The sequence below is a fragment of the Mus caroli genome, chromosome 18, assembly GCF_900094665.2.
Source record: "Mus caroli chromosome 18, CAROLI_EIJ_v1.1, whole genome shotgun sequence".
NCBI lineage: Eukaryota > Metazoa > Chordata > Mammalia > Rodentia > Muridae > Mus > Mus caroli.
This window is the reverse complement of record NC_034587.1, coordinates 50,239,980-50,254,936: the sequence shown is the minus strand read 5'-3', so window position 1 is coordinate 50,254,936 and position 14,957 is coordinate 50,239,980. Positions and strand designations below refer to the sequence as shown.

Here is a 14,957-nt window from a genome sequence, read left to right as displayed (position 1 = left end):
CTCCAATACCAATCATCAATTTAAAAAAAATATTCTGTCATGTTGAGAGTGCTGGAAATTGGGGGTGGGGTGGGATGGCAGGAAGAAGGCCTGGATGAGGAGACAGTGTCTGAGGGACAGCCTGAATCCTATTTGAAAGAACCCAGGTGAGCAGCCCAAGAAACACTACTAGGGCAGTGCACTGTCTGATTCTGTGTGTCAACTTGACACAGGCTGGAGTTATCACAGAGGAAGGAACATCAATTGAGGAAATGCCTCCATGATATCCAGCTGTAAGGCATTTTCTCAATTAGTGATCAAGGGGGGAGGGCCAATTGTGGGTGATGCCATCCTTGGGCTGGGAGTCTTGGGTTCTATAAGAAAGCAAGCTNAGCAAGNCAGNGNAAGCAAGCCAGTAAGTAACATCCCTCCATGGCTTCTGCATCAGCTCCTGCTTCCTGACCTGCTTGAGTTCCAGTCCTGACTTCCTTTAGTGATGAACAGCAATGTGGAAATGTAAGCTGAATAAACTCTTTCCTCTCCAACTTGCTTCTTGGTCGTGATGTTTGTGCAGGAATAGAATGGGTACAGAGCTAAACAAAGAACTCTCAACTGAGGAATACCGAATGGCTGAGAAACACCCGAAAAAAAAATGTTCAACATCCTTAATCATCAGGGAAATGCAAAACAACCCTGAGATTCTACTTCACACCAGTCTGAATAGCTAAGATCAACAATTCATGTGACAGCAGATGCTGGTGAGGATGTAGAGAAAGAGGAACACTCCTCCATTGCTGATGGGATTGCAAGCTTGTACAACCTAAATAAGGCTGTTCATAGCAGCCTTATTTATAATAGCCAGAACCTGGAAAGAACCCAGATGTCCCTCAACAGAGGAATGGATACAGAAAACGTGGTACATTTACACAATGGAGTACTACTCAGCAATTAAAAACAATGAATTTATGAAATTCTTAGCCAAATGGATGGATCTGGAGGATAACATCCTGAGTGAGGTAACCCAATCACAAAAGAACACACATGATATGCACTCACTGATACGTGGATATTAGCCCAGATACTTAGAATACCCCAGATACAATTTGCAAAACACATGAAACTCAAAAAGAACGAAGACCAAAGTGTGGATACTTTGTTCCTTCTTAGATGGGGAACAAAATACCCATGGAAGGAGTTACAGAGACAAAGTTCGGAGCTGAGCCAGAAGGAAGGACCATCCAGAGACTGCCCCACCGGGGGATCCATCCCATATACAACCACCAAACCCAGACACTATTGCATATGCCAGAAAGACTTTGCTGACAGGATCCTGATATAGCTATCTCTTGTGAGGCTATGCCAATGCCTGGTAAATACAGAAGTGGATGCTCACAGTCATCTATTGGATGGAACACAGGGCCCCTAATGAAGGAGCTAGAGAAAATACCCAAGGAGCTAAAGGGGTCTGAAATCCTATAGGAGGAAGAACAATATGAACTAACCAGTAACCCCCCCCCCCAGAGCTGTGTCTCTAGTTGCATATGTAGCAAAGGATGGCCTAGTCAGCCATCAATGGGAGGAGAGGCCTTTGGTCTGGTGAAGATCATATGCCCCAGTACAGGGGAATGCCAGGGCCAGGAAGCGGGAGTGGATGGGTTGGGGAGCAGGGTGGGGAGAGGGTATAGGGAACTTTGGGGATATCATTTGAAATGCAAATGAAGAAAATATCTTTAAAAAGAAAAGGAAAGGAAAGAGAAGAAAAGAAAAGAAAGAAACGCTAAGACAAGCAGACACAGTAAGAGAAAGGGAGGGTCGGGCCTTTGATGCTCAAAGCCAGCAAGAAGAGGTGGACTCTCAGTGCACCGTATACTTCAGTGCCTTGGAGGCCACAGCAGGAATTTAGATATTATTTGAAATGAGAGGTATATTGATGATTTCAACAAGATGAAACATGCTGGGTGTAATGAGACAGAGGTGGAACTGACAGACCAGTTCAAAGTGCCTGAGGAAACCCAGGCCAGGGAGCATGGTCTTGACTGTGGGTGCTGATAGTGGAACTGTGGGTGTGCAAAGTATATTTGGTCACCATGGCTCTAGAGCAGACACTCAGGTTCGGACCTCCTCTGGTAGCTGTTCTGATAAACTGCCTGTCGTTTAGTGAACAGTGTCATAATGTCACATTTGATCTCAGTGGCTGTTTTAGAAAGAGTTCTCTAGAGGAACAGAACTGACAGAACGAATATGGCTGTGGTCCGGCTAATCCAACAACTGCTACCCATCAATAGAAAGTCCAAGCATCCATCCGTTGTTTAGCTCATGGGGCTGGATGTCTCAGCTGGTCTTCAGTATGCCCTGGGATCCAAAAGAAGTAGGTTCTAATGTCAGGGAAGGAACGAACTTGCCATGGAGAGTGAGGGCAAGCAAAGAGCAAGCTGCCCCTTCTTCTATGTCCTTTATAGGCTGCCATCAAAAAGGTATGGCCCAGATTTAAGACTAAACTTTCTACTTCAAAAGATCCAGATCAAAGGTGGGTCTTCTGACCTTCAAATGACTTAACTTAAAAAAGAAAAAGGAAAAAAAAAAAAAGTCCTCATAAGTTTACTCAGCCGATTGGGTATTAGTGAATTCCAGATATAATCAAGTTGATCATGAATAGCCATCACAATGACCAATCGCTTCATTCTTCCCCAAATCAACAGTTCCTGAGTGCTATAGGATTCAAATCCTGGTTTTGGGTGAATGAAGAACACACTTTCCCTACCTGCACCCCCAGCTATTTGTAACTCCATCCTGCTTGTAGGGAGGTGAGAAGAAAGGGGATCTCAGACGCCAGGAAGGAAGGGGCCAGCTCCTTCCTTCCATTCTTCCTCTCTTTTTACATCAATGACCAATGCAATGGATGGAGCCAGAGCAAACACCTTTGACCATGAGGCACCAGCTGGGGGGGGGGGGGTTGGGAATGGTAAAGTAACAGAGGCCTGATCACCTCCAGGCAGGAACAACAGTATCCCATTTGCTGCTGTCACCCCTGCCTTGCATCTATAAGAACTGCTAGCTACATTTAATCCCCATCACCGTGGTCATGTGACACAGTTGTTCATTAAAACACAGTGTAAGTCTACTGGGTAGAAGAACTTCTGTTTTGCCAGAAGGACAGTAGGGTTTGTTTCCGACAGAAGTGTGAAGAAGTGCCTGGGATGACAGCAGCTGTAATCAGAAAAATTAAAGTCACAGCTTTATGATAACAGACACTGAGGCTCAAGAAAAGGTAAAGTCACAGCTTTACGACAACAGACCCTGAGTCTTGCTCCATCCCTTGGGCTGATGGCCTCTAGGTTTCCTAAGGACAACACTAAATTTCTTACTTGCTCAAGAAAGCTAGCCAAGGTTCTATGTGTACATCCTTAGACACTCCTAGTAGAAAGGGATTGACTGCTGAGGTTGGAGAGTTTAAGCTAGAGATGCCTCTAGGTGTCCATGGGAAGACAATGTGTGAGAGACTATACAGAATTCTGTAAACCCAGGAGTCTGAACACTGTGTAGAAAGTGTTTGTAGACATAGAACTGAGCCAAATCATATTAAGAGTCAAGTCCCAACACAGCAAAGGGGTTATGGTGGGGAGAAGGCACTAACTGGCCTCCTGGTGTTTACAATCTACATAACACTTTCTATGTGAGAGTGGGCAGGAGCTGTGACTACAGTGGGGTGGTCACTTCCACGGCTACCTCTCTGGAACACTGCTAACTTTGAAGAAGTGGCTAGGGCTTCAAGTGACCTCTAGCAGCCAAGAGCCATCTCTGGCTAACAGTTATAAAAAGCATCACTCCCAAAGATGCAGGCAGAAGTCTGCCTGAGTGAGCATAGATACAGACTTAAGCATAGCTGTGAGGACGAAGAAGAGCTCTGACTCCAGATCCATGGAGACTCTATGTAACAAGTGTTCTTTGAAAGTTATGCGTTTGTGTCTGTGGTGATTTATTATGCTGTAATAGAATACTGGGAGGGCCAACTCTGAGGGACAGGGAGGGAGTGAGGATGAGGTAAGAAACTACCACACAGGAGTGTTTCCAAAGGGTTGGAAAAGTGGAAGCAAGCTGGCGATGCAAGCTTTACAACCCGACTTTGATCCCCACAAGAGCTCCACCATCGGTTTCCTCTCCTTTTCTTTTCTTTGCATCTTGATGTAACCGCAATGAAAATATTGCCCCTTTTGTTCACATGAGGCTATCGAGAGAGATGATCATCGCAGAGACTGCATCCGTGACACATGTGGAGGTGAGCAGGAATTTAGATGAGAGACAAACCCAAGACAATATGTTTCCAGTGGGGATCAGATGCTTGCAAGATAAATATTCCTTGTCCACTTCATCTGATGATTAACTGTCCTGCTACTCAGCATCCAGGCAAAAGGGCCTTTCTGATGTGTGTAGATAATCTCACACACACACATGCACGCATGCATGTATGCACGCACACATGTGTGCATATCCACTGTGTGATGACTCCTTTTCTTTGTTCATGGTTAGAACTCTCTGAGAACTTACTCCAGACCATCAAGACCTACTAGCATATGATGTGGATAGAAAAACTTACAATTTTCTACAGAGAGAACCAGAAATGCTTTTAGCAAGGATAAAATTTTTTAAAAAATGGAAATGAAATCATCTAAAGAAATAGAGGCATTGGGAAGGCAAAAGATAACCTCGTATACACACAGTCACCCCAGTTCTCTCGGGGTTCCTTCATGGACGGCGCATGGGTGCTGTTCTCTCTGTGTGATCCCATATTGCAGTTTTTGGTTCAGCTGAAATGTGTACTTCATTAAACGGAATGGAAGAGAATGTAATATTTGACTCAATCCCAAAGGAGGCAATAACAAGAGATGAAGATAGTTAATCTGAACATGAACCAGCCCCATATTTCACTGAAAACGTTGTGAATAAAGGGGTGGGCTGGAACTGACAGAAAAACAGCTGGGGAGGCATGAAGGGTAAAATATGCTCAAAGTCTGCAGTAAGAGTAAGAGTTTCTTGTCAGCCATGAGATCTGGGGCCTAGGAGAGCACAGCTCTTTGCAAGCATGGCCGTGGGAGGAGACAACTGATTTGGCTAGGGTAGGGGTGACTGTGGCATGGCCTGGGCCCTTCACATGCCTAAAGGTTTACCCATCACAAGAGCATGTGCCTGAGCTGCAGGGAACAAAGAACAGGATGGAGTCCTGTTTGATTTGGGTGGGGAATTTGTCAACCCCTACGTCATTCTAATGCAGTAGAAGCTACAGAGGAAATGGAATTAGAGGGACCTGGGGTCAAGTTGCAATAACATAAAACCCCTAAACCAGAACATATATGGTGCTCTACAATATCCCATAGATTAGATAATTAACCTTGTAAAAAATACAAAGGATAAGACCTGGTGTATATGTTGGGGCTCTGGGTAGGGGAGACATAGCAATATATACCTAGAACTGTAGCATGTGGGAGACCGTGAGATTTCCAACATCCTCAAATACACAACACTGCAAGCTCAAAACCAGCTGACGACATAGGATATAAGCTTTGCATTAGAATATAATTTAACTTGTTTAGGCAGAAATGTGTAACGTAAATGGAACAGGAGTTTCCATAAAGAGTAGAAAACAGGCAGCTGGCGTTGAAGAACTTGAATGTCCAGCTTTGTTTCTAACATATCAGTTGGCAAATGGATGGGCATTCAGCCTGGCAAAGACAGGGAAGTGTGGACCTGCACAGGTAATGCTTGGGTGTGGCTACCATGAACCTTCCTTAGGAGAACAATAGAGAAAGGATTGGCCAGTAGATGGCTGGAAGTGAACACGATGATGATGCCTTCGAAGACATCTGAGAATCTCTAGTTCCCAGTGCCTGTGAGTGGTATTTCTGCACAACAGAAAGGGGCTTTGCAGAGAAGGTTTTAATTAAGGATCTTGATACGGGACTGCTATCCTGGACTATAATTGGGATGGGCCTCATGTTAACCTCAAAGGGGACAGAGAACTATTAAGGCCTATGGTGGCTTGAATATACTTGGCCCAAGCAATGGCACTATTTGGAGGTGTGGCTTTGTTGGGGGAAGGGTGTCACTGTGGGCTTGGCTTTAAGACCCTTCTCCTAACCACGTGGGACCCTGTCTTCTCCTAGCTGCCTTCAGATGATATATAACTCTCAGCTCCTTCTGCACCATGACTGCCTGGATGCTGCCATGCTCCTGCCTTGATGATAATGGACTGAACCTCTGAACCTATAAGCCAGTTCCAATGAAATGCTGTCCTTATAAGATCTGCCTTGGTCATGGTGTGTGTTTACAGCAGTAAAACCCTAACTAAGAGAAGGTCAGAGAGAGGGACAGGACAGTAGATGTCATGAGGGAGGAAGAAGCAGCAAAGGAGGTGACTGCCACCTTGGAAGATGGTAGGTGGCTGTGAGGAATGTGGGCAGCTGTTGGGAGCTACCAAGAGCAGCAAATGGGCTCTTGTACGGGAATGCAGCCCTGTCCACAACTGAAGACAATTCAAGCCCACATCAGAGAGAGTGGGAGAAAGGCCTTGAAATGCAGGTAAAGGCAAACTGAAGACAAGTAAGAAGATGAAGAGCGGGAGACGCCATGTAAGGTAACACTGCTCTGGGCTGGCAGGGGTGCAAACGCGAACGCCAAGTGGGATGCATTGCCGGAATGTAACAGAACAAGTTGACAGCACTTAGCAGCATTCTGGAAAATTCAGGTAACAGAAAGGTCAGAGGGACTTTCAAGATTCAGAACCTCGAGCTAAGACTTGTGGCTGTGTGTGTGTGTGTGTGTGTGTGTGTTTGTAGGGCTGCATCTGAGTGGCATCCTTAAAACTATAATTCACAGAAGGAACTTCAAATTATATCAAGCATCCTCTGGGGAACTCGACTGAGATGCAGACTATTAGGTTCCATTACACACAGCCTGATTCAATGTGAGTGGTGTGAGGTGTCTTCACTTTGGTCTTTAAAACTTAAAGAAAACAGCATCAAATATGCAGCACAGCTCCAGAAGAAATGACAAAGCTCAACGGGTGGTCAGGTGTGATGGTGGACGCCTGTGACCCCAGCGTGGATCCCATTCTTGAAAGCGTGAGGCAGGAGGATCATGACTCTGACGTCAGAAGGAGCTGCATAGAGAGACCATCTCAAAATGAGCCGATAAAGAACAGGAGATGTAGCTCAGTGGTAGGTGCTGACTTAGCATGTAAGAAGTCTTGGGCTTCCTCAGCACAAGACAGACAGACACAGGGACAGAGAGAACCTGAAAGGATAAACATTTTTATTATTATATGCACACCCAAACTAAAAAAGATAGATTTCAGGGGACTGGAAAGATGGCTCAGCGACAACTAAGAGTTTGTGTTGTTTCGCCAAAGGACCCAAGTTCTCCCAGCTCATTTCTACCTGTAACTCCAGCTCCAGAAATCAGATGCCACCTGTGGCCTCCACAGGCACCCATACACATGTGACATGCACTCAGGTACACATACAAGCACGTAAGTAATTATCATAACCAAAATCAAAGGGTTTTGGTGAAAAATACTTTCAGCAAACAGGCAGTATTTAATAACAGACCACACAAACTAGTGAACAAGCCCTGAGACCCTAGTAAATGAGAAAACACAGAAATAAAATTAAAAAAAAAAAGAAATGAAAAGAAAGAAAGGTACCTAAATAAACTCAAAAAACATTACTTGTGTGCAAGGGAAGATGTGTGTTCCCTAAGTAGACGACTTTCAGAGGGATCATGTCCAAAGCAGATAAGTTGCCATTCGCCTTTATTCAGCTCCACTTGCTTTGGTAACATATGCCAGGGGATTTAAAAAAACAAAGACAAAACCCATATCCTTTGACAGAGAGGTGGTCTTTTTGGCAATATAGTGTGCTATGCAGGATGTGTTTTTAAAAATCCGAGGAAGAGAACAGAGATTACGTTAGAAAACTAGAAGCCCAGCCACTGTGTGCAGGCAGTGGTGGGCCCCTCTTCTTGTCCTTGCTCAGACTTGCTAGAGGCTTTAGCTTTATCTCCAGAGAGAGGGGTGGGTGTCTCATGCCTGTGATTCCAGAGCTTGGTAGACCGAGGCAGGAAGATAACAATAAGTTCAAGGCTAACCTGGGCAATATAGTGAATTTGAGAAGAAAATAATGAATATACAGACAAAAAAATGTAACTAGGGATGGATCTTGGTGGTAAAGTGCTTCCAGCAGGCAAAGGCCCAGGTTGGGTACCAACAACCCCTTCCTTCCCACCAAAAAGAGAAAAGCTGAGAAAACTAATTCTGACTTGCACAAAGAGAAAGAAATTCTGAGGAAGGTTTAAAAATACACCCCCTCACACTAACTTGACAAAGTCAAAAGCCTCTTCCTCAAAACTAGCAAGAACAACCAACAAGGAGGCGCTTGTGTGTCTGTAAGCCATGACCACGATGACGAGTGACGAATCCATCACGGTAAAGGTGCCAAGTGCTTAGGGACAGCCCACGTGCTCCGCTGCGGTCAGCTTCTGTGCACTGCCCAAACACTTCCATCCAGGGAGCCGAATACGAAATAAAAGAAAAATCAAGACAGGGGTGGAGCCAGCATCATAAACTGTGATGATAATCAAACTTTTCAAGAAAATTCAATGGCAGAAGATGGCGTCAGTGCAGTCAGAGGGGAAGCATTTTAGTAAACACAGTCATATGGGAACACAGTCATATGGGGAGGATCAGGCTGCCTGGTGGGGAGCAGGGCGGGAAAGCTTGTACAAGGTTGATTCTTAGCTGCTCCAGTGCTTCTGAGCGGTTTTACGGTTAAGATTACAGACCGATGTGAACTTTTCTATCCCCCTGCTACTTGTCTTTGCCCTCCCACCAATTCTAACCCAGCAGTGTCTGTCCCTTCTCTGCAGTGCATAAAGTCAGACAGCACACTCCAACAGCCTGCCCGCCCCCGAAGTCCCTGTAAGAACGTCTCCAATCCTATGACAGAGATTTGAGAATTACTCCTCTATTTACTCGAACAAACCTCATTAGGAAAAACTGGATACAGTTACTAATGGAACCGCAGAAGTTGAAAGAATAGGTCCTAGAAAGTACAGGAATTTTTATTTTATTTTATATTTTATTTTATTTGGCAATGCTTGATTGCAGTGGAGAAGGAGAAGGAACTGTCCTAGAGCAGAAAGTGAGCCAGCCGGCCTGCACTCGGGCAGGGCTGACCCAGCCTAATTGGCAGGCACCCTGCTGTGTCTCTTATGGAGCCGATCCCCTGGTGCCTGGAGAGCTCAGCTGGGCTGTGCTGGCCATAGAGTACTTCATGCTGACCTAGTACTTTAGGAAGGGTCTTGCACCTGACAAGCCGCCCAGGCCTGACTGACTGGGAGAAGCTTCGTGGGGGTGGAGAGAAACTTGGTCGCTCTACCTTCCATAGGGTTCGCCAGATACCCAGCAGAAAACAAAGACAGAACCCCAGGAGAAAGAGAGGGACCCACAAGGTCCCCGAGAAGGTGCTTTTTAAAACTGTCTCTTGGCAACACCTGATAGAAATCTGCAGGCACTTTCGTGGTTTCTCCAGGAGGAAACTTGAACTTGATAAAGTTCTAACTGGAGAAATAAATTGATTTAATTAAACTGTTTGCTGCCCTAACAGAAAAGCTTGGAGCACCTCTAAAAAGAAGGGAGGAAGTGGATCTGATGGTGCCCAGCACCTGGAAGGAGGGGCAGAGAGGAATCTGTGAGTTCTAAGTCAGCCAGAGTTCCAGAGTGAGACACACGCACACACACACACACACACACACACACACACACACCCATCTAAAACTAAACAAACAAAACAGGGAAACAGGCTTGCTCATCTTTCAGTAATATCCTGTTAAGGTTTAGATTTAATTCTCTATTCTCTGGTTAAAATGGAAAAACTTATAAAAACATGCCTAAAAGCCTTTGAATCCATATTTAGCACATTATATTTTAATGCAGCGATGTGTCCCAGAAAACTTATGTAGGCATTAAAAAGCATAAAATTAACACTCTCCTAACTTAATATATTTCTAGCTTCCTGCCCAACTATCTAATTAGAACTGCATTCTGTGCATGAATGTACTTCATATATGTTCATACATGTGTATATACATGCATATAAACATATATGATGCACTCCAGACACAGATATGTAAAAGAGGCAAGATGAGCCTGAGCTGACTCATCATCTGTGACTTTCTTCCAAGATTTCTCATAGAATAGTATTTAATACTATTATGAAATTTTTAGGATGCAAATAATTCATAGCCCATAAAGAATTAAGGCTGGGCTGGAGGTTTTTTTTTTTTTTAATTATTCATTTTCAATTCATTAGTGACCATTTCTCCCTGAAAGTCAGTCGCTTCTCCTGCATTTCTGTTTCTTTAATCTGTGACTTTGAAATGCACCCCAGAGCTAAGGCATCAATCATTCTGTTACAGTCACTCTTCAAACACAGAAGACAGCTGTGGGCTGGGACCCTCTTTTCCATGTACTCCATATGAACACACATGTATACATACACAACCTTGTCTAGGTACACAACATTTAAATTGAATTTAATAAATCTCTTCCTGTATAATGATTTCTTGTGTTTCTTTTCTTTTTGTAAAAAACATTATAATGCATTTCTTGGACAGAAGAGGGTGTCTTATCACTGTAAACCTTTGAGAGTTGATACAATAGACTGCAAACACCATACTGCCTCAGATTTGAATATGTATGCAATGGTAACAGGAAATTCACTTATTAAAAAAAAAACACAAACATACTGACTGAACAATCTGTTTTTAAAAAAATGAATGCCATTATAAAGAAACTATGTGCACAGTAGACAGTAATGCTCTGAGGGTTATAGAACAGTCTTAGCACTATACCACAGGCCACACAGAGAAAAAGCATGAAACCAAAGGTTACCTTTTTGTGCAAGGCATGGAATTCGCTGTACCGTTTCTCAACAAAATGTTTTCTTCCGTTCATTAGCACTTCTATTTTAAACACCTAAGGAAAAAATTAAAGAGATTAATTCTGCTAGTTCAAACCCCTCCATTGTCGATGTGGTAAGTTTGTGACTGTGATATATTTAATCCCTTTAATTACAGAAGCCGATTCTCCCCAAACCCAGAAGGCTCAGGAGACCCCGACCCAACAGCACTGATTAATGAGCCCTCGAACCAAATGCTCACCCACTGACTGCGGCATTCTCTAAGACTGTGTCTACAGACTGGGAAACTTCCATGCTCTCAAATGCTAATTCTTTTTTCATTTTTAATTCAGAGAATATCCTTCCCATGAAATGACTTCATCAAATGACTATGATGGTACAGCTCTGAGGACTCAGCCACAAAGTCTCCTGGCTGGGTAGTTTGAGGAAGGCGCTGTGCCATCTGAGACAATCATGCAAACAACAGTGCATTTTAGGTTAATTTCTTCCTAACCTGCATATTCATCTCCAGTCTCAGCTGGGCTTATCCTGCTGTTTGCAAAACGGGGCAAATGCAGGGAGGGCTCATTTTCCCTGCATGATGTGAGTGACAGCGAGTGCTCCCACTTGCAGAAGGTTGAAAGGCCAGATGCAGAGGTGCTCTGGGCTCACTAATTAGTAGGCACTAACATGACATTTTCTTGATTCTTGGGTCAGTGGGTCAGGACTGGGAACAGGGATGAGGAGTATTGTGAGCTGCTCCTGAGAACACAAGGCTCAGGTCCCGAGTGTGGAGAGCCTGGCAGGGAAGGAAATAAAGAGCCCATGCTATTCCAGAACCTCTGTCCCACCCTTGTTTTGCTAAGTGAGAGTCTGAAATACCAAGATGAGAGAATATATTGCCAAGCTTAAGTTCCGGTTTTAGCCAACCCTTTGAAAAAAATAAAAATAAAGGACAGACCAGCGTGAAAAAAACAAAAACAACCCATACTTTAATCCAAAATATATGTCCTCATATTTAACATAGGACATAAAAGTTTCTATGCTTTTACTATGAAAATAGAGCCCGAGTGCTGTATTTCTGCTTTATACGTAAACATAACTATTTCAAGTCAGATGCATTATCAAGCATAAATATTCTTATATTTATATGCATTATATTCTGATAATGCAAGAGTCAGCTAAAGAAATCCATTTTCTAAAAATTTACCAGAAAAATTTTACCAATGTAATCAATATTTCATATTAACAATTCATTTCTTCAAGAATCCTTCCTCAATACTTCTCTTTAGTGATTTGAGGAAAATGTTTTCTTCTAAAATACATATATGCTTCAGAGTCTCAGCTATACATCCATTGCTTATTAGAAAAGTATTTTGTTTCCTAATTCACCAAAGAAAATGATCCTTCTTCCAAGAACTTGTCAGAAAGAGAACTAGAAAACCTGTCCCAGAAACAGATGCGAGAGTCAGGCAGCTTCAGTTTGGGCCCCTTCTTAGTGCCAGGTCCCTGGTTTGATCAAAGCAGTGTGGCAACAATGAAAGTAGCTTCCATCTGCTGAGCCAATAACACTGCTCCAGGTCTGGATCCTGGGGCTGTCACAACCGCTTCAATCGGTAAGTCTGCTGAAGGATCCATAGGACAGAGCCTTGGTAAGGCTCAACCTTGCTAGGCCACCCTCAGACTGACCCTCTTGAAGGTCATGGGGACGTCACGGGCAGCTAGGAGAAGACTGGCTTCCAGGTAGTTAGTTAGGATGAGGGTCTTAAAGCCCACGTGCACAGTGACACACCTATTCCAACAGGGCCACAGCTTCTAATTGTGCCACTTCCTGGGCCAAGCATATTCAAACCATCATAGACACATAGTGCTCTGGCTGATTCATGAAATGAATGCCACCCCTTCTGCCCAGTATGGTTCTGTCTTCTTGTTCTACAGTTACTCTTCACAAATACTAAGTCCACCATGGAGGCAGAGAGGTAGAGGGGACACCAATACGAGAGACGTGTATAAGAGGTGTTAACTCTATTACATTGCCATTGAAAATACACAACATACCCAGCACTGCTAAGACTTTTTTCCTTCTGGGTTCCGAGCAAACATTTTGGAAAGGAAGTTGGTTAGTGAAGATGGAGCCAATTCAGGACACTTTTCTTATTATTTCCGTTACATAGAAAACCCTTTTCTCATTTTGTGGTCCTGGTAACGTTCCAGTTTAGAAACGACTCTAGGCTAGCAGTGACATCTCAAGATTCAAGGAACAGTGTGTGGAAGGCACCCAGCATAGTCCCTGGCATTCAGCTGTTAATTTATTTAACGTAAGCACCAAGGAATACAGTGTGCCTGGGAGTTGTCCGAGGCTCTGGGGTTCAGTAATGAAAAGACAAGAGCCTGAGAAATGACTGAGCACAAGTGACATGGTGTCCAGCTAGACATACTCCGGCAAGTCAGGCATGGAGCTTGACAAGAGTGTTAAACAGTGTGCAGCGAAGGTCTCCCTGAGGACAGAGGCAGAGAAAATTGCACAGGAGTTAATATTTTTAAGAAACATAAAAATATGCAACCAGCAAGCCAGATAAAAGTTTGATAACCAACTGAAAAGCAGCAGAAAACACAACTTAAAAGGAGAAAAAAAAAAAGCAAACAAACAATGACAGACACTGATTCAGAAAGGACACAGGACTAGGGGACAAAAACTTTCATTGGTACTATTGTTATAAGGGAATTTCGTACTTTCAAGATCCTGGGACGAAAAGCTAAGGGTTAAGTGGGGAAGCCATAAAAGAAAACCTAAACCATGGGAATTGGGCTTGTGGACAAAATCATGAACATCCCCAATGAAAATTACACTGGATATGATGAATAACAGACTAGTCATGGAGGAAGAAAAGGTTAGTGTTGAAACTCTAGCAATTAGAAACTGTCCAGCATGAAACAAACAAGAGAGGGCATAAAAGTTATCTTTTATTTCTCTGATGTAATTGTTGTCTCTGAGGCTTACTGCCTCAGTCTGCTAACCTAGGTCTGTCTAGTCCTGGAGGCTTCTAGCATCTGTACAATCTAATCTAGGCCCAATATTCAGCCTCTGAGACTTGTTGCTAAATAAATTCACCCCATGCTAGTTCATCCTGAGCTCTGGCTGACTGATTCAACTCAGCTGTTCTGGCTCAAAACACTTCTCCAAGCTGACTAATTCAATTTGGCTTCTCTTGGCTTCTGACTGAATGGTTCTGCTTGGCCTCAAACTAGCTTTAACAATAAATTTTAATCTTCTGGCTTCTTCTCATTCTCTGGCTCATTCTGTCTTTACTGGTGTCTAGCTTATTCTCTCTTCAACCTGTCTCTATAAAATTCCCTGGTAAAACTGCCTCTCTTCCTTTCTCTCTTCTTCTGTACTGCTTTCTTCTAATCTCTTCTCATAAGAGTTGGGCATATCCTATCTGTCAAATCTTTCTCTGATTCATCACTTTGTCTGCTACTCAATTAGGCATCACTTTCAAACATGGTGCTTCCTTCTACAAACAAACTTTACCTTTGGAACTAAAGGTATATACTAAGGGCATGTCTGTATCAGCTTGATACACCTGGGAAGAGGGCCCCTCAGTTGAAGAACAGCCTCCCTCAAACGGCCTTTGAGCATGTCTATGGAGGCATTTTCTAAACTGCTGACTAATAACAAGGGGACAGTGTCACCTCTAGGTGCCTGGGATGTATAAGAAAGGAGCCCGAAGCAAGCTGGTGAGCAGCATTTCTCCACGGTCTTGGTCTTGAAGTCTTGCCTTGGCTTCCCTCAATGACAGACTATAACCTGGAAGTCACACAAACAGTTCCCTCAAGTGCTTTTAGACACGGTGTTTATTCGAGGCAGAAGATAGGCATGCCAGGACAGGGCACATTTGGGGGAAAAAAAAAGTAGAAACAAAGATCAGGATGACTAAATGTTTTCTCCACCACATGGAGTGCCAGAGTCTACAGAAAAGCTGAAGATGCCACCATCAAGTCCCGTGTCAGTGTTGATAGTGGGTGATT

General features: G+C 43.6%; 1 protein-coding gene across 6 annotated transcripts in view; it reads right to left on the bottom strand.

Moving 5' to 3' along the window:
• Positions 1–14,957, bottom strand: part of Snx24 (sorting nexin 24) — a 142,325-nt gene that overhangs the window by 53,073 nt on the left and 74,295 nt on the right. For all 6 annotated transcript variants that reach the window (XM_021150588.1, XM_029472100.1, XM_029472102.1 and 3 more), the window contains one exon: positions 10,922–11,005. In XM_021150588.1, the coding sequence (XP_021006247.1) occupies positions 10,922–11,005 (84 nt within the window). The remainder of the gene's footprint in view (positions 1–10,921; positions 11,006–14,957) is intronic.